Here is a 20,628-nt window from a genome sequence, read left to right as displayed (position 1 = left end):
ATAATCCTCCAAACAAGAGTCTAAGTTATACTAATTACAAACAGTAACATTATGCAATACTGTAAAAGTTTACATTATAATTACATGCCAAAAGAGGAAGCCTATACATGCACAAAAGTCTCCTTAACATTTACAGGTCACACGGACGGAGAAACGAGCCTACCGGATATGTGAAGTTCCTGCAGTTAATGAGAAAATAATACAATAAAATCTATTATATTAAAATAGACATGAATATTTCGATAAAAATATTATTTCTATGATAATAAATTTAGCGTAGTTCATCAATCTCTCTTTTTATTTTATTTTTGTTAGATTTTCATGATTCGTTAGGCAACATAGGCACTTTAATACTTCCATCTTTCAATATGGCGTTCCATTCTTAGACGCCTATCTCTTATCAAGATTCCTTAGTAACCTTTAGCAACCAAATTAAATTCCATAATTTTGGCATTTCATCTTCGAAAGCCAATTTCATTTATGATTCAATAATCATTTCCAGCAATTTAACCGATTGCTATGCATCCGGTGTTCCATTCTCGGAAGCCAATTTCATTTCTTGATTTAACGATCAGCTCTAGTAATTTAATCGATTGCTATCCATTCGGCGTTCCATTCTCGGAAGCCAATTTCATTTCGTGATTTAATGATCACCTCTAGCAATTTAATCGATTGTTATACATCCAGTGTTCCATTCTCAGAAGCCAATTTCATTTCATGATTTTAACAATCACCATCAACGACTTTATTGGTTGCTATAAATCTGGCATTCCATTCTTGGAAGCCAGTCTCATTTTGTGATTCAAAAATCACTTCATTCTAATATTAAATCCATATCAAAAGTTTCATCTTTATGACAATTAATACAACAACTCAAATAAATTCATTATCGGATTTACATGGCTTAAAAAGAGACATTTAAGGAATAATGTCACCCACCTAGAGTATGATGTGATGTTCCGGTGTGGGTACGCTGGACTGCCTCGGGGACCTCTCCTGCACCATAACGAGATTAAAGTTTGTTAATCAGAAACTCTGGATCGGACCGCAAATCTTACTTGACATATTCTTTCATCGAAAAATTTAAAATATATTAGTTCATTCCTGTGTTTCTCATTCAAAATCCCATAACCATTTCTTTTGAAATATTCATGGTTAAAGATTCCTCCCAAATGGTTGTCATTCATTTATCAATATGCTTTTACGACTAAACATTGTTTTGCGTTCCAATTAAAACTTAACTTGTTTAATTGGGAATATGGTGCAAATTCTATTTTCTCACACATTAACATATCCTTTTTAGATTATTAAGGAAAGGGAGGTTAGATTACCCATTAACACATCTAATTTTGCTCATTCTCTACACTCTCATAATCCTGTCTTTTAGGTAACAGCCTGACCCTTCTATGAATTTTTTATGCATAATTGAAGTTTTAAAGGTTCAACTTATGCAAAGTTTGCTTCAAATGAGAATTAATATCCTTAGTACTAATTCCATGAAGAGGTATACTCAAAATTCCATTCCTGTCTTTTTCTAATTTCAGCTTCAATTTAGTCATTACAAGCTGTCACACAAAATATAGCAGGACCTATCTTCTGGTTTTTTATTCGTAACTTGAGTTTTAGGAACTTGAATCAGGTAAGGCCAATTTCTAATGAAAGTTAACACCCATATGCACAACTTTAAGGAAGAAACTTATCCAAAATTTCATGCTCTACTGATCCGAAATTCACTCAAAAGTCAGGCAATAATTTCAGTTTTGGAATGCGACCCCTCATTAGTATTTCGCCCACATTTAGAGTTCCATAACTCCAAATGAACCAAATCTTGTTGCAATGGAAAGTTAACATACCTGTGCTTAATCACGTAAAGAAAAATATCTCAAATTCTTTTGGTTTCTATTCTCAAATTCAGCTGCAGCTTGGACGTCAGAGTTGTCCAGCTGCAGTTCAATGTCTCCCTTCATCAATAATTAATTAAGCAAATAAAGTCTTCCTCCACTCTTTTCTTCCATTTGGCTGAACCCAAAGGCCTCTCTCCCATCCTAATATTTTCTTCAATCTTGAATAATAATGTTATTTTATTAAACAACTAATCTTCTAAGTGCAGAATTTATAAGTTTTTCCTCTTTCCCCAAATTTTTTCTTAAGAACCCTAAAAGACAAAATCTGAAAATTAAGGGTTTTACTTACAATTTCAGTTAGGAAGTATTTAGAATACTTTAGTTTATGCTCTTTGGCCTCCAAAATCCTTCTTCACGTCCCCTTCTTCTTTTCTTTCCTTCTATTCCCGTTTTCTTTTATCTCTTCAATCAATATCCTTTTTCTTCTCTTGATAACACCTTAATTACTCCTTGCATGTTTCCACTCTCATCTCTCTTTGTTTTTCACACTTTAGGGAGGGTAAATGGTGGCATGCAAGGCTGGTTGGTTTTCTAAAAGGAGGGAAAAATATAGGGAAAAATGTTCTTCCCTTCCAACCGTTGGCCTCCCTTAAGAGAGGGAGGCTTCTCACTCTTTTTTTTTTAGGTCCTTTAATTTCTTAAATTCATGTTATAATATCCCTCTTCATTCATTTTTTTTTTCAATTTAGCCCTTGGTTAATTTTTTACTCTTTATTTTTTTAAAAAAATATTTTGACTGGGGTTTTACATGGACCATGTGGTTAAGGGTGTAAACCCCAGGTCCAACCATCCCCCTTAGTCTTTGTAGTGTCACTTGTATAAATACTTTACTCATTAAGGTATGACATCCTAATTTTGCATACAAGGGTGACATATGTTCCCCCATACACTCCTTTATCACATTTATATGCAATCAGGATGGTTCTCGTATGTATTTTCACATACTTGCCCAATATCATTTTAATAATTTTGTCATTTAATTTCCCTAAACTTGTCATTATAACAAAACATGTGTTGGAAGCCCAAGAGTTGGCATGTGAATGAAAGTTAAAGTTAAGGATTTGAGACTTTTGAAATTCTAACCACTCACCATCCGTCGACCACATCTCTTATTGCTAGTACACATGTTGAGGGATAATTAGGCTTAATTGTATAATCATCAAAATATTTTTGATATGTCCGACCACGTTGGTAGGCTTATATATAAGGCTAAAAGTTATCTTGCTTTTTCATTTTCACAATTTCTATTCACTTTCTCGAGCTCTCTTTAAACTAATTATGACGAGGCCAAACCATCATAAACCACCACTAACACAAACTCAAATCCACCTAAGAAAAAGCAACTGCAATGGAGATTTGGGCTATTTTTATGCCTATAAATTAGCATTTCAAGAGGGTTCATAGTGTTCTTGTGGGTTGCTCTCATTTGTTCATTCAAAATTCATTTATCAAAATTTTGTAAGGTCAAAATTCTTTTCATCATTTGAGAATTTTTTTTAAGTAGAAGAGACATAAGTAGGATAGCATTCGGGTCCAGGATTACCGTTGGAGGAGAAGTCTACAAGGAGTTAGTTATAGAGGTTATAGAACTTTGAGAGGGGGCTAGAGGATCTTTATTGAGACTAAGAGATCACAAGATGTGATAATATAGTCTTGAGACAAACTAGAGGACACATACCTAAGTGAGGTGTCCCTAGCTTAGATAGTTAAATGTCATGCTTGATTATGAAGATGATACTTATTAAAAAAAAAACTTTCAAATAGAGAAAATTAATGTCTAGTTTGTTGGGGTCCATATAGAAGGTAAGAGATTATATCTCCACTTTACATGTTTAAATAAGGGTATAAAAAATAAAAAGTTATGAAAGAGTAACTAAAACACTAAATTTTAAAACCACGATTGGGTTCCAAGTAAAATGAAGGATTCTAAACAGCTTCAAAAAACAATTTTTTTCTCAAAATTAAAAGATATTTATTCTATCATTGGTCATATAATAATTAGTTACGTTTTTATAATTCAAGGAGACTATGATGCTCGTGAAATACCATTCAAGATTGTATTTGATAGTAACCTTGTCATTGTTCCTTTTACAAAAATCAATTTTTATTTCTGAAATTGATACACATATATACATAAAAGAAATAAAGGGATTGAGAGAGGTTTTCCTCTTTGAATTTTGGTTCCAAAGAAGCCAAACCAAATCAAAAACTCAAAATGAGAGGCAAATACACTTTTTTTTCCCTCGGAAAATTATCTTAGAACTCCTGTGTGTTTTTAGTAAAGTAGCTATTATAATTTAATTGTTCTGTGGGATAATTATAAAAGAAAAAATTATCCCTAGAATCTTATAGTATTGGAAAATTACATTTTGCATCTTGAATTTTATACGCATGCTAACATTTAACATCATTGTCTAAAAACAATTTTAAAAAAATATCTGATTTTTTACAGATTTGCTATTATTTTTCATTTAACAACTAAATTACCCTTACATTAAATATTATAATTTTTCCATCAAATTAAAAAAAAAAAACACAAAGTAGATACAACCCTCATCCTTTTCTCATCATTGGGATTTGGTCATCCAAACCCAACAATTGAATAATGAAATTATCAATCCGGTGGAGATGAGATATGTAACATCTCATTTAAGTCAAGCATCTTCGAAGTTGTTCTTCTTTTTCCATGAATTATTTTCATACAAATCCCACATATTCTTATGAAATAGATGTAGTAATAAAAAGATTTATATACTCAACAATTTCTTCAATTTGAAGAGAACAAATATGATAAGGTCCCTTGTAGAAAACTTTCAACTCAAATTCCACTCAAACATAGAATCCGTACGTCCCTCCTATATTTTTCTTTCCTTTTAAAATGTATATTTTGAGTATATTTAAAAACAAAAATGGTAAAGTGAATTTAAATAATTATACCTTGATTTTTAGAATGGATAGTATATTTAAATTGAGACTATCAAGAATAAAAGGTTAGACATTTATTTAGGGACGGAGGAATTACATAATTTGTTGGGTAGGGCCTTGCTCCTTTTATTTATTTATTTTATTTATTTATTTATATTTAGGGACGGAGGAGTTACATATTTTCACTTTCTTTTTTCGAATTCGGGCAACCTTGCTTCCTTTATTTATTTATTTATACTTTATGAAGGTAATAATTAAAAATATCGTGTAATATTTATTTCTACCACAAATTTATATATTTATAAATGTCTAAATTTCATTCTAATCTCATTATCAATGTTGAGATTGGATGCTCAGAAGGCAACTCGCTTGATGTATCCTTTTAAAAAACTTCTAAAGTAATTATGTAGAAAAATAGATTAGAAAATAATTGTATTGGTTAATTGATAGTTGTTACTTTACACAAATATTATACTATAAGAATAAATATAAACAAGATAATTTGATTTTCTTTGATATCTTCTAATTAGGATCTTCAATTAATATTGACTCCTATATATTCTCTAATATAATAAAAATAAATTAAATTTCAAATATATAGCACGTATAAAAACATTAAGAAATTTATTTTTATCTTTAAGTTTTGGACCCGTTCTTCACTGGAAATTGATTGCAGGGTTCTTGAGTGGATTATCTCAGATATCAAAGGAAAGACTGGCGAAATCCTGCTCACTGCTAGGCTTTGCGGCAACTGTTCTAACTTTCAGTAATCTTAAACACGTCTTCTTTGAACTCACCTACACGCTGCTGAAGGTGCTGTAGGATCCCAGAACGTTTGGGAACTTGGGTTAGCAGTAAGAACAGGGCATTCACGAAGACTGCTCTCTGTTCTATCCATCTCTCATGAACAAGAAAAGACACCGCTGTAGGTTTTTACAAGCGTATCCTGATAAGTGCATAAACCCTTCGCAGCTTCAAAACTCAGATCAACACATCAAACATCTCTCTCTTGCAGCAGATCCATCTATGGTTAGGGAAATCTAAACTGTTCACCCAATAAATCCATTGAACTTACTGCAATAAATATAATAATAGTTCAAAAGTAGACTCTTACATTTTATACATCTCGAAATCTAATGTTGGCCCTCTCCGCAAGCAAGACCATGGGATCACTGATTAACAGCGACAAGGGGTACTCACCATGATACTACTACTAGAATAATATAGTTGAGATTTGTACCCCCTCACAAAATCCTATAATATATACTCAGGATTACTTCTTCCTTTTTCCCTGCAAACAAAAGAGAAAAAATACACAAATCAGCTACAGCTCACCTTTCCATCCATTCAGCAGCACCTCTCACAAAAAACAAAGGAAAATAAAAGGGAATTAAATGTGGATTGAAACTTACTGTGGTTAGGTAATCATCCATTGACAACTGCTTCCGCTTCTTTTGGGAAGGAGGGCTCTCGGTCTGTCTTCCCATTGAACGCTTCGACAGGGTCATGCTCTGCTGTGTATGATGGCAATAAAAAAGTTTGTCAGCATAAATGATTAAACATAATCCAACCACGTCAATCATGCAATCCAACATGATGAGTTTCAAAAACAAGACAATAAATGATAGCTCATGTGTGCAAGTGTGCGGCAATGATGGGTAAAACTGGGCTAATGAGGATCATAAATAGAACCTTGGCAAGCTTCTTTTCTTTACGAGCCTGTCTCTCCCTCTCATCATGTTCTTGGTTTTCCTTCTCCACCAACCGAATTAAGGTATCACATCTCCTTGCAAGTTCTTGAGTTGTCCGAGACTTTACAAACCAATCAAAACGAAACAAAGGTGATGTACGGAAAGCCACTTTCAGCTCATCCCAGTTCCCATATCCAAGCTTGTGAACCATGCACATCTATGAATTGCAAAAACAGCCATTTAAATCATAAGATGTTCAACATTCAAGAAAATGAATAAGCTATTTGTATGGCATTACAGTAAATGATTAAAAAAAATGCACCATGAAACGATCACATTCTTCATTGTACAATTTCCCTTTGTTCTGACCATACTGGATCTTCAATTCAAGCCAAGGATTCTTGTAACGATCCAATTTCTTCCCAATTGCTTTCATGATCTCATCTTTACGAGAAATTCTGGCCTCCCCTCTTTCAATGTTCTTAATGATCCTATCATAATCTGTACGTATGCCACAATTAGAGAGAAAAATGAAAGATGATGAAATTTTTTAAAGGTCAAATAAACAATAAAATTCAAGTTATCCAACATAATAAACCTGACCAAAACCAGACCCATCTGCAACCAGTAACAATCAAGCATAGTTCCAACAACTTTTTTTGTACATAAGTGACCAGGACCAGACAACCAGTGCAAGTAGACAAAAAATGAGACTTTCATAGAATAGGTTACAACAAACCAAATGAGCGGTTTCCAGACATTTTATTTGCTTCCAGTTCTGTTACCAAGGGCCCTTGCACCCAACAATACATATGCCATATGACCCCACTCTAACAGGTATGAAGTTCAATCCAGGTGAACTTCATCCACAGCCACTAAATCAACATCATTCCACCAAAAATGAGATCACTTACCATTTAACTCTTTGTATCGCTCTTTGAAAACTTTAGCGTATCTTTCAACTTCCTCTTCTGTTTTCCCTTCCAGTTCAGTAGCAATACTTTTTAAGTCATTTCGACCATATTTTTCACAAGCCCTAATAAAGGTATTGAAGTCTCTTCTACTCCATGAGGAAAATCCCTGAAATTACACTGATGAAATGTAAGTAAGGAGACCCATTATTATCTAATTAACATTTAAACATTCCATTCACCTCTTCCAAAAGCCGTTCTTTTTCTTCCAGTTCCTCAGCAGTCAATGGATCTCTCGTCTCTAAATATCCAATAATCAGTAAATAGTTAGTGAAATGATGTAGAAGACAACATGAGGACAAAACAGGGAGCGCAACTGAGATAAAGTACCTTCAGGTTCATCCACATCAATTGTATCTTTCAGTTGATTCTTTTGATGTGCTTGCTGAAATTTTGTAACAACCAACCAAATAAGTAAGAAGCACAAGTACCTCAAAAAGCACAACTAAGCAATAAGGGCAGAGATTAAAACTTGTATTATCTCAATGACAGCACCCACCATGAGGTAGCGTACTTCTTTTTCATACAACTCACTAAGCCTCTGTGTGTTGAAAAACTGGAAATCATGCCTGAAAACAGCAGACAAGAACATTCAAGCACAGCATCTCAGAATTCCAATACATTCCAATGAGAAATCAGCAAGTTCCAGAAGCAATTACAATTGAGGCATGCGAGGAATTCGAGGTTCCTTTGGTTTTGCCGGACCACCTTGACGCATTGTTTGCTTGAAGTATTCAGATTCTGAGTAACTGGTAGAAGGAAAGATTACAAAAAAAGAAAACACTTGTCATACAATGTTGAACCAATATACTCAAAAAGATTATGGAAGAATGCAAAGGGAAGCATTACTTGCGCTTCCGCTCCCTCTTTGGAGGTTCGATCCAGTTCTCACTGACAATTTTCTCAAAGTCGAACTTGTTTTCATCCTTCATCAATAAGAAACAAAATACAAGCACTGAGATCATAGGGTGATGAAAACAAGCCTTGAAGTTAAACTGGTAAAATTGAGATCAAACAGAATATCCTCCAATGCATAAGAAAAATGGAAGAAGTGCACCTACCTTATCATCATCAAAATCATATAATTCAGCATCTGCCAGAAACCAGATAAAATATCAGCACTATTACGTGTAAACTAACATTCCAATCACTAGGCAGATAAATACACAAACTGCCAAAAAAATTCAATATGTGGATTCACATACTGTCATCCATTTTAAATTTGATTGCATCTTCAGTGAATTTCTTCATCTTGGCATCGAGCTCAGCTGTTGCCTCTTCTCCCTTAGCAATGATTCTGTCAATGTCCTCATCTGTAATCGTACTATCCTTTGAGCTGAAAACCATCTCAGCCCCAAACCTCACCATTTGAAGCAGCTCATCTTTATTAACAGCTGTATGAAAGAGAAAGGCATCAAAATGTTGCACACACAAATACAGATAAGTGCTCAAAATGCAAATGCAACTTACTTTTCTGCTCTGCTAATCTTCCTTGTTGGATCACTAAAGCATCAAGTGCAAGCTTCTTATAAGCCCTCTCAATCACTTTTTCCTCAATCGTATACTGTTTAACAATCATCCATAATGAGAGAAAAAACCAACACAGATTAGCTTCTACCTTAGCACATCAAAGATCAAATGCAGACCTCTGTGCAAAATCGGAACACTTGGACTTCTTTCTTTTGACCAATCCTATGAGCACGGTCCTGAGCTTGCAAATCAACTTGTGGGTTCCTACAATAAGAACCCCCAGCATCAACAACCCAGACAAGACGAGGAAAAAAAGGGCAGATGCAGCTAAGAGAGACAGCAAGAGCCTCACCAGTCACTGTCATACAGAATGACAACATCTGCAGTAGCAAGATTGATACCCAGACCTCCAGCTCTTGTTGACAACAAGAAGCAAAATTTCTCACTTCCTGGCCTGTTAAAGGCATCGATGGAAGCATCACGATCTTCTCCGCCAGTATTCCCATCAATCCGACAATACTGATGCCCACTAAAAATTAAATAGTCTTCGAGAATGTCAAGCAACCTCGTCATCTGCATTAAAGGCAAAACCAATTGCAACATCAGTGATTAAGCAATTGAACTGTAACATAACCAAAAGGTTACAGAGGGACATTTCAAATGCTAGCGTACACAGAATAACAATCTTAGCTATCCAGCCAACCATAGCTATCAACAACTCACCTGTGAAAAAATTAAGACCCTGGAATCCCTCTCTTTTAGCTTAGGAAGTAACTTATCCAACAAAACCATCTTACCTGGAAAAGGAAGAATGCAAAAGACTGATTTCTGCTACAAAATTATGAACACAAACCCAAAAAACATTGTATCCACCCGAAGGCGAAGTTTACCAGCATTGGTAACAAGATGCTCTCCTGTAGTGTAAGGTGGACCAGGCTCAGCACCCTGGAAAAGATATGGATGATTACAGCATTTGCGAAGCTGCATTGCTATGTTCAAAAGACGCTTCCGTTCTCCACCAGCATTAACAACTTCAAGATCTTTCTGCAGTAAGGCCCTGTAGTACTGTTTCTGCATCTGGGACATTCCAACCTTCAGTATGGTTTCCTTCTTGGGAGGCAAACCTTTCTCAACATCTGATTTCAATCTTCGGAGAAGAAATGGCCGAAGGACCTTAGAAATGCAGAATCCATGGAATCAAAATATCAGATGACACCTCATTGTGGCAAAATAATTAGAATCCGAATATTTTTACAAAAACAATTGAGAACTTTTCAGGCTCAACGCTAAGAAGGCAATGTGCTTACCTTGTGCAGTTGTTGAACAACTTCCTGCTGGTCATTTTCAGCAGAAATTTGAAACCATTCATCAAAAGTTTCAGCTGAGCTAAAAATCTCTGGCAGAAGAAAGTTGAGAAGAGCCCAGAGTTCATGAAGATTGTTCTTCACATCAAAAATACAAGAAATATTATATTTTTATAACAGCAACTATACAGAATATTATATTTTTACAGCCAAAAGATAACACAAACAAACACAGTAAACTTCAGTGCAGCCCCATGCCACCCAAAAACAATTTATCAAACTCAATGAAGTTAAAGAAATCTACAGTAAGCATCACAGCCAACCTCTTTCAGCATCAAATGTACAGATATTACATATACAGATCAGTTTTTCTACAAGTACCCATGCATCCCAACTTGGTAACTTTTCATGTCATTAAAGATTCAAGCATATACCTGAAGTGGAGTACCAGTAATGAGGAGGCGGTAATTGGTGTTATAAAGCCTCATTGTTTTTGAAAGGAGAGAATTTTCATTCTTAATCCGATGAGCTTCATCAATGATAATATACCGCCAACTGAAGCGACGCAAGATAGACTTCTCTTTGATGGCCATTTCAAAACTCGTAACACAGACATCAAATTTCCCAGCAACCAGTAACTCCTCACGTATATGTTTCTGAGAAAAAATTCAGTGTGAAAAAACGCATAAAGTAAAGAATTATCCATCAATGCGTGCATTGAGATTATTTTTTTTCTAAAAAGAAAATCATGCAGCAAAAAAATATCACTAAACCATACTTAATGCAACTTACTCTTTCATCAGGATTGCCAAGAAACTTGATAGCACGTAAAACTGGACAAAAACGACGAATTTCATTCATCCAGTTACCAAGTGTAGATTTTGGAGCAACTACCATATGAGGACCAGTGATTCCTCTAAATTCATGCAGGTAGCCCAATAAAGAGATTGTTTGTAAGGTTTTGCCAAGACCCTGGATTGCAAAATGAAGATGTGTTTAATAGCACATAAATCACCTGAAACTCAAGAGGAAAAAAACCAAAGCACTTTTAAAATAAAATAATGCCAAGACCATTTCTTGTTTTGCGCGTACCATTTCATCTGCAAGGATTCCATTTATACCATTCTCATACAGCCTTATAAGCCAGTTCAATCCAGCAAGTTGGTAATCCCTCATCTTTCCCTGAATACCTGCAGAAAAAAAAAATGAATCTTAGCCTCCAAAATCAGGCTACCCCAAAACAATCACATCAAATGTAAATATTTCAGTGTAATGAGGATATGTGACAAGCCAGGCAAACATCAATAACGATGCATGCTATTCTTCAACTAGCATTAATTTGTGTACATGTAAAGCTAAGGATGATCAGTAGGTTTATAGGATCAAATCTCTGGTTAGCTTTGACAAAAATGGAATAGGTAAGAAATATCAATGAGCCTGCTAAAAAAAGATGGCAGTAGAAAAACAGTATAAACAAATAAATATAAGTGAATCCATAAATGCACTGATTCATGATACATCAAGCGCGTGTGTATGCAAACAGCAAAGAGAAAGTATTTGGATCCAAACTAATAGCAAAGAAATTTACAATTCTACACTTAATCTAACAGTCAGTCAGGGAGATGCATGTGCGTGCGTGCATGCATGCATCAGAAGAGTACATATATAAGGACATTACAAGATGGTTGTGCCACCAGCCGTGTGTTTCCTGATAAACCATCCTCTTCCTCCTTCAGGTATTCTTCATCTTCCTCCTCTTCAGTTACTTTTGAGGCATGTCGACCCCTAGATTAAATTATGAAACCAAAGTAAATTGCAGTTAGATGCACTGAACATGACCAGTACTTTTAGCCTTACCAACAAGCACACATAGTGAATTCAGAGTATAGAAGTGGTTCAGTCAAATCAAGCTCCTACATGAGTTGCACGAAAAATTGAATTAAGCATGAAATGCACATTAAACCAACTTTGCTGAGCTTGATAAGAATACAATTAATAAAATCCTGTATCTTAGTAATCTAGCAAGACAATGAATGAAGATCATTGTCTGCTACGTATTGATGCATGCCCTTCACCTCACATCCCAGCCTTTTATTAACTATGAAGGCAAGAAAATGTGTATGCAGCCCATCCTGTGCTACTTAGTCTGACATAAAAAAAACCTAGCTTACTATGATTTTCAAAAAGCCCTCACAATAAAAGTTTCTGAAAAAAATCATCAGTCTTATTAAGAAACAACTAATTGAGTCATGCACAGTTGATACTTGATACTCAAAAATGGAAAAGTTTCCAACAAGCAATTAACAACATAAACTTATTTACTAGAGGAATTGTCAGCAAAAGTATAATCAAGCAATTACAGTATTCAATTTCTTTAGAAAGGGATCTTCAAACAAATAACAGTCAAACCTTCCCTTAGCCCTCTTCTGGGATGCTGATTGATCATGTTTAGCAAAGTGAGCAAACAACTCAGTTTGCTGCAGTAAATATTTCAAGCGTCCCTTCCCCTTGTTATTCTGCAATTAAACTAACTTCAGTAAACTTGCCCAACATCTTTTCATATTCTACAAGCAACACATTGCAGAAGCCATTCTTGAAAATCAAACATACTATATCAGCATCTATAGCAGCATTTTGTTGATCCAATATCTCCTGAATCTTATGTTTCTTCAATTTTTGCATTTCTTTGAGTCTCTCCTTTTCACGCTTGCTAATTTCATTGCTGGTTCCTTCCTACAGTTCAAATTATGCACACAAAAATATCAAAAAATATGCAAAAAAATCAAAGGTCAGCAAACTCAGTACAAATACACGTCACATTGAAAATATACACCAAAACACCCGCAGAGGAATTCAAAAGGCAAACCAACACGGTTCACAATAATTTCAGAACAGTCAAAGCCCAAAAGGCCATCGTCAAATCAAGGAAACCCTACAAAAAAAGGCCTGGCCAAAACAATGCATGTGAGTCTACGTAGCTAAACTAAGCTTTTTTATGAACATTTAAGCATCCACCAGAACAAAAACCATAACTACCAGTTCCCCTACTTCACTTTCTTTCCTTCAGCTTCCACCGAGACCCATCAAACAGTACATTATCACAGCAAAAATGCAGAATCACTCCTTCGTTCAGCACGGCAACACATTACGTCGCTAATTTCTCAGTGCCTCCTCCTTTCGAAGCCTAATTTAACAAATTTTCAAGTCTCGTCTCTATTCAGTCTACAAATTTCTCAGTATCAAAACAATGTTAAACCAACAAAGCTCCTTAAAAACACCAAAACCCTAACTAGATCCAAACACACAACAAACTATCAACAATTTAGAATGGCAAGACCGTAAATTACTTCATCAGCCTCCTCGCCTTCATCACCTTCAGCATCTCCATCGGCCTCATCGTCATCGGAATCAACTGAGCGAGCCACCTCCTCGATCTCCTCCTCGTCTTCCTCTTCGTTGATCTGCTCGTTGAGTGGCTCTTCCTCCGATGACATCGCCTCATCCGACGACGTTCGTTTCTTCGAGGGTTTCGCCATGTGAAATATGTTCTTCTCTTTCTCTTAGATTGGGGGTTTCTAAATTTTAGAGAGAGGGAAGTGCGTGTCGTGGATTTTTGGAAGCGAATTTTGAAAGCAGCAAAAAGAAGGGGTCGAGGGCAGGTTCGGTAATTTATTTATGTGGGCTTTTTATTTTTTATTTATATTAGGAGTTTTGAGGTTGGTGATTTCCCGCCTTTATTGGGGAATCGTGATTTCCCTCCTGCGTGGAGGCTGGTTAGCCCATGGTGGCTCAACAGTTAGGTTTGTGGGCTCGTACCTATTGTGCCCAAACACAGTTTTATCCCGTTTAGTAAAAAAAAAAAAACAGAGAAAGAGGTTTTGCACGTCACTAATTACTAAACTATATTTTTAAAAAAAATTAATTTTTTTATTATTTTAAATTATTTTAATATGTTAATATCAAAAATAAATTTAAAAAAAATATATTATTTTAATTCATTTCTAAACTTTTAAAGTATACTCATCATAGTTTTTACTATTCTAGTTTGAATGAATTTTGGTATATATTATTCATTAATTAAATACTTTTCGAATCTATAATGGATATAAAACACAAACTTATGGCACCACAAAAGACATACGGAGCCAATAATGACGCATGATGGGAGTTGGGTTACGTGGGGGGAGCATTTGGGGGTTGGTTGCATTGGAAAAGGGTTTGAAGTTGTTATGGCTTATGTTAAGTTATTCTATCTATCTATTTTTGTTTTTTAAAAGTATTTTTTTAAAAAAATAAATTTATTTTTTATTTTAAATTAATATTTTTTTGATATTTTTAAATATTTTAATATGTTGATGTCAAAAATAATTTTTTTAAAATAAACAAAAATTATTTTGTTTGTATTTTCATTAATCTCTTATTTATACTTTTCATTTCTTTTACTTTACTTAGTTAATGTATATCATTATTATGTTTTTATTTTATTTATTTATGTTTCTCTTCTTCATTATGTTTAGCTAAGTTTATTTTGTCAATGTGAAAAGGTTATACTAATGGTGTAAGAATAAGTATAGTATAAACTCAACATGAACTTTAATGTTTTGATATTAACATATTTTGTATTTGTTATCTTATTTACTCTTACTATCTTGCTTGTTAAATGGTTAATCTAGATTTATATTGTACAACCCTTAATACAACAAATACCTGGCACTTTTATAACCTATTATATGGTATAACCGACATCTGTGTTATGAAATGAACTTAATTTGTTGTTAACATAAGTTATCATCATGAATACATGACAACATTTACAAGTATTGGCATTACTCAAATAAGATAATTAATATGATATGTTAATAATTTATAATTCGATTGAAACCTCCTTTTATGTGGTTTCCAGTTGAGTAATAAAAAGAGTTTATATTATACTTATTTGAAATACAATTAGTGGATCCTCTAACCTTGACATTTGTATTATCCTTGTTTAATCCTTACATCAATATCACATCTCAAAAGTTCTCTTTAACGCCTTTTCATTTATTATTTATAATTTTATATAGTTGATCTCCCTGTGGTTTGATCTCGGTCTTGCCGGATTATTTATTACTTCGACACTCTTGCACTTGGGATAAGACATCAATCTTTTGATAGTGTCATTGCCAGCAATGAAAGAAAAGGAAAATGAGGGAGTGTGCAGCTGGCCAAGAGAAGAAAATATGAAAAGAGGGAGAGATATCGAGACTAGCGCATTTTAATGTGTGAGCCTCCTGAGAGGTATGTTATTGGAAAAGAAAAGGATTTTGGTTTAATCATAAAATTATGATTAAAGTTCAGGAGTCGCCACCTAATATTATGGTTCCTAGGAAACCTATGGTCTACGAGAGTTTGAGTAAGGGACTGGTTGTGCAAGGCAAAGACGCATCACCTCCAGTGCACCCTACTTAAGGTAAGCTGCATTGTTGTTTAATTGTTTAACTATGTCAAGTTCCTATCTGTTGGTCTTTTTCTAAGATCTAAGGCAAATCTCCCTTCATAAGAGAGTCTTTAACTTATTGGGTTCAATTCTAACCATTTTAAAGTCCAAATTTTAGCATAGTATTTATTTTGCACTTTGTATCTTTAATATATGATGGTGCACTCTATTATGTAGTTTTACATCACCAATTATTAAAGTCTACATCTAAACCCTGATATAAAATGAACAAAATGATTGGTGAGGAGTTTTTGACATTTTGGCCAAATCCTAATGAATAATCATAAACTAGTTATGATATCCCTTTTTTAAAAAAAATATGATGAAGATGCAATTTTTTTGTTTTTGTTTATGAAAACATGGTTGGAAAACCCTTAGGATTTGGCCGTATGCATGAAAACAAAACATATTTTGTTTGTTTTTGTTTTTTGAAAAGCAAAATTAATTTAAAAGTTTTGAGATTTTTTTTTAATTTTTAAAAATGTTTTAGAAACGTTTCAGAGAAAACCAGGTATTTTAATACCAGATTTGCATCTTACAGCGTAAAAAATATAACCCAATATTATGCAAAATTGGTAGAAAAACACGCGAAAAAATCAGAAATATTTTAAAATGACCCTTGGAATTTTTTTGGATATAATAATAATAATAATAATAATAATAATAATTGAGCTGGACCCATCCATCTGGGCTAGACCCAGCCGGATCTAGTTGGGCCGACTAGCAGCCCAACAGACCTGGCCCTTTCCTCTCTCTTTTTCTGGGCCAGGCTAGGCTGACACGGGCCTAGCCCAACCCAACTCATAGGATAATTAAATTGTCTCATACATGCAGAATGAATTCTTGTTCTGTATGCAAACAATGAACCATGCGGGGGGGGGGAGAAAAAGAAGGAGAAGAAGGGGGGAGGTTGCCTGGCGTGGGGGTCGTAGGTCGTGATGAGGAGGTTCGATCGGTAGCTCAGAAGGCTTTAGTGGAGGAAATGGTGGTTGGTGACGACTGTGGGAGGAAGAAGCAGAAACCTGTAGAGGAGAGGGGAAACACGTAGTGGCTACGGTGGTGGTTTTTGTCATTGGACCACGATGGTGCTGGGGGGAGAAGCTGGTCTATTGGTGGTTGTCTTTGGCAAATGTAAGAGGTGGTGGTAGTGGCAGAGATAGAGAAAAACAAAGAGAGAATTGTCGGCTGGGGAAGGAAAAGCCAAGGGATGCTGATTTTTTGCCAACTTTAGACTCGATTTTCTCCTCCCCCAGGTCATGAAATCCATCCATATTTATAGTGGGTGGAAGATGGATATTTTATCTTTACTGGTGCCAAATCTTGGCCCTTTATTCGACCCGGAAGTATCCCAATCGTTGGCTTAAAGTAGCTATTATAGGCTGTCATATTTGTTGTAGGAAAATGGCTAATCGAATTGGCCACTTTGGGGTGGTGTCACGGTCGTTGTGGTGTCAATCAACCAAAATAGACCACACTAGGGTGTAGTTATATGTCAAGTGATCATTTTCGTGTAAGTTTTGTCCAATTCGGTGGAGAGATAAAGCATTAAATGCCTTGGGAATGTGGCACCCTTAGTAGCCTTTCCGGTTGAAAGCCTATAGAAAAAGATGAACAGTTCACTCAAAACGGCACCGTCTTGGGAAATTGCATTTTAGTCATTTGATTTATGATTTCTCTCAATTACACCCCTGATTAGTTTCAAACTTTTAATTTTGTGCAAATTTACCCGTGATGAATTTTAATTTCAACCCTGGATTTCAGCATATTTTTCATTTTGGTCCTTAGTCTTGGATCTATGCAATTTGACCTTTAATTGACCATTAAACTTTTAATTCTCTTCAATTTCACCTTTGATTTCAACCAATTGGGTCCGTAGAGTTTGATTCCTTTTCCAAAATGGTCATTGGCTTTGAATTTCTTCAATTTAACCCATAATTGACCCTCAAACTTTGATTTTCTTGCAATTTTACCCTTGATTTCAATCAATTGACTTGGTAAAAAATAAATTTGGTCTTCTAAAATTCTAATTTTCTCAATTAAGCCTAAATTGGGCTCCCAAAATTAATTTTTCACCAATTAAGCCACCTAATAAAATTAATTTGACCTATTTAAAGTATAATTAAGTCCTTGCACCTAATTAAATCCTTCAATTGGACCCACATTAATTCTTAAACATAATTAAATTTTAAATTAGCCTATGATTAAATCAAATTAGCCTATTAAAAATCTAATTATATCCTTAGACTTAAATTTTATATAGATTTGTCCAATAATAATTTAATTTGACCTTGAATCTGCATTGTTTCTTTAGTTTTGAGTAAAATGGGGTACAATTAGGCTCCTAATTTCATCTAAAATTGCAACTTGATTTTTTCTATATGTAAAATCCTCGTAGCTTGCTTTTGCCAAAACGTCAGCCCTCTTACTATCATTATTTTATTTTTGTATTTTTATTTTGAGAGAAAAAATAAGTGAATTTGGGGAATAACCCATAAATGAGTTATGATAGTTTCCCCCCTCTTTACAATGCTTACGACAGAGAGTTTTGTAAGAGACTTTAGATAATAAGCTTTGTAAAAAAGAAAAAGGAATGGTGATACCAGATCAAGAAATGGTTAATCCTTCTGAAAGTGTTTGAAGTGAGGGCTCACAAACGCATTCAAAGGAAAAAGAGATAAGGCTAGAAAGGGAGTGCTAAAAAGCACACTTTAAAGAAAAGGAAATAAGGTTTGTAAATAAAAAGATGATCTTATGAAAGACCTTTTGAAGTGGTATGGTTGTACTAAGCAACCTGTTTATTGGTAGAATTCAAAGATTTTGAAATGATCAAATTGTCATAGGTGACCCGTCTAGGCAAAAAATGCAAAGATTTTTCAAAGTGGTGAAAAATGCAAAGATTTTTCAAGGTAGTGAAAAATACAAATGAGTTTTCAAAGTAGTGAAAAATGGGAAGATTTTTCAAAGTGGTCTTATTGTAATAAGCAACCTGCCTAGGTGGAAAATGAAAGATTTTCAAATGGTGAAAAATACGAATGATTTTTCAAAATGGTCTTATTGTAATAGACGACATATCTAGATGAAAAATGCAAAGATTTTTTAAAGTGGTGAAAAATATGATTTACCTGGTAAAAGGATTTGGTCAGAGATGCCTTAAAAGGACAACAAGATAGGGCTCGAAGGTGTACTATCTAGGAGATGAGAACTCAAAGAAACGCTTAAAGAGAAAAGAGATAGGGCTCAAAGGCATATTATCTGAGGGATGAGGGTTCAAAGGCATGCTTCAAAGAAGAAGATAGGGCCTAAAAAGGAACGAGAGCTCGAAGGTGTACTCGAAAGGAGGTAGTGTTAGACAATATACTACCCGAAAGATAAAGGGTTCAAAGGCACACTCGAAAGAAATAAGATAGGGCTCAGGGGCGTATTTGAAAGGAGGTTTGTTGTCGAGACGCTGGTAAGACATTGGTCTGTCATAGATCAAAGTAATGCATTATGATCAATATATATGTATACTTACTTGAGAAATATAAGTTCCTTTTCTTCATTGACTTTCCTCCTCAATGGTGAGATCAACTAATTTGTTCTTCCCTTTTTCAGCTTCTCATTTTAACTTATAGTGATCCCTATCTTTCTTTGAAGAAGCTATTAACTCCTCGTTAGCATGTTCTCTACTTTCTAAGGTCTTTTTTAGAGTCACCAACTCTTCGTGCTTATTTACTAGGTATCATACTTAGCATTTCTTTCTTTCAATTGCCCATCTTTTTCTCTCAACTGTTAGCTCAGGGAGGCCTTTATTTCTGCTTTTTTCAGGAGTTGGTCTTCCAGGAATTCCTGATGGCTTTTATTGTTGTTGAGCTCAATCCTCAATTTATCCAACTCCTTTTGCAGGTCTTCCTCATTGCTAACCGTTTTTCTTTTGGGTTCCATAACGACGGATGGCCTATCTTGCATCTGGCTTTGTTCTTTCATCCCTTGGAGTATCCTCGATAAACCATCATTTCTTTACACTAAGTAATTAGGGCTAACTGAGGACTCCTTTTGATGCTCCTCCTTGTAGACTAAAACAAGTCGCCCCTAGTCACTTCTGATGGTGTCTAGTTGGCTAAAAAATTAGCCCCTTTAAACAGACTGGTATATTATACCAACCCCCAGGTTCTTGGCACGTATTATACTCCTCCAAACTATCTGGCTACCAATGAGGGAGAGACGTTGGGATTGACGTGCTTCAATGTGTGAGCCTTCTAAGAGGTATGTTATTGGGAAATGAAAGGGTTTTGGGTTTAATCATAAAATTATGATTAAAGTTCAAGAGTCGCCACCTAGTATTATCGATTAGGAAACCTATGGTCTGCGAGAGTCTGAGTGAGGGACTGGTTGAGCAAGGGAAAGACGCATCATCCCTAGTGCACCCTACCTAAGGTAAGATGCATTGTTGTTTGATTGTTTTTCTAGGTCAAGTTCCTATCCGTTGGTCTTTTTCTAAGGTCCAACTTTATCCAAATTCTTCAACAAATAATAACTTCAACACAACACAATAATTTGGCCTCCATTTCCATAATTTTTCAAATGATACAATTGTTTTTTTTAAAAAAAAACAAGGCACTTCAACAAGCAAACTAACACATAAAATTCAATATTTCATATTACACAACTTACTAACTAAGCCTCAATCCATGCCAAAAACATAATCAATCATAATGAAAGGATTCTTACCTTCTAATGACAAGATATCAAGGAGAAATTAAAAAAAAAATCAAGCTTTCTTCACCTTTTCTTCCATCTCCTTCAGCTTTTCAAAACCTTCCCTTTTAAGCTTTTAAAACTCAAGAGAGTTTCTAGATTTCTAGCTTAGATCTCTAAACCCCTTTTTGGTTTTTAATCTAACCTTTT

General features: G+C 34.8%; 1 protein-coding gene across 3 annotated transcripts; it reads right to left on the bottom strand.

Annotated features, from left to right (window-relative positions):
* Window positions 1–5,888: 5,888 nt before the first annotated feature.
* LOC7454263 (ISWI chromatin-remodeling complex ATPase CHR11) lies at window positions 5,889–13,916 on the bottom strand. Of its 3 annotated transcripts, none has more exons than XM_002311811.4 (25): window positions 13,613–13,916; window positions 12,876–12,998; window positions 12,675–12,781; window positions 11,944–12,050; window positions 11,358–11,455; window positions 11,058–11,237; window positions 10,700–10,921; window positions 10,269–10,403; window positions 9,852–10,134; window positions 9,685–9,758; window positions 9,314–9,534; window positions 9,138–9,225; window positions 8,962–9,055; window positions 8,697–8,885; window positions 8,553–8,584; window positions 8,341–8,417; window positions 8,151–8,240; window positions 7,991–8,060; window positions 7,822–7,876; window positions 7,674–7,732; window positions 7,435–7,600; window positions 6,843–7,021; window positions 6,522–6,737; window positions 6,242–6,343; window positions 5,889–6,120 (listed from the first exon to the last, which is right to left on the bottom strand). In XM_002311811.4, exons 1-25 carry the CDS (start codon window positions 13,799–13,801, stop codon window positions 6,103–6,105), a joined length of 3,174 nt encoding a protein of 1,057 aa, XP_002311847.2. In that variant the 5' UTR covers window positions 13,802–13,916; the 3' UTR covers window positions 5,889–6,102. The 3 variants fall into 3 exon arrangements, with proteins under 3 accessions (XP_002311847.2, XP_002311848.2, XP_024463206.1); XM_002311812.4 differs by having other exon boundaries at window positions 6,242–6,340; XM_024607438.2 differs by having other exon boundaries at window positions 13,622–13,916.
* Window positions 13,917–20,628: the final 6,712 nt, after the last annotated feature.

This window comes from Populus trichocarpa, chromosome 8 (assembly GCF_000002775.5).
Source record: "Populus trichocarpa isolate Nisqually-1 chromosome 8, P.trichocarpa_v4.1, whole genome shotgun sequence".
In the NCBI taxonomy this organism is placed as follows: domain Eukaryota; kingdom Viridiplantae; phylum Streptophyta; class Magnoliopsida; order Malpighiales; family Salicaceae; genus Populus; species Populus trichocarpa.
Note: the sequence above shows the minus strand (reverse complement) of the source record. Positions and strands in the feature narration are given on the sequence as shown.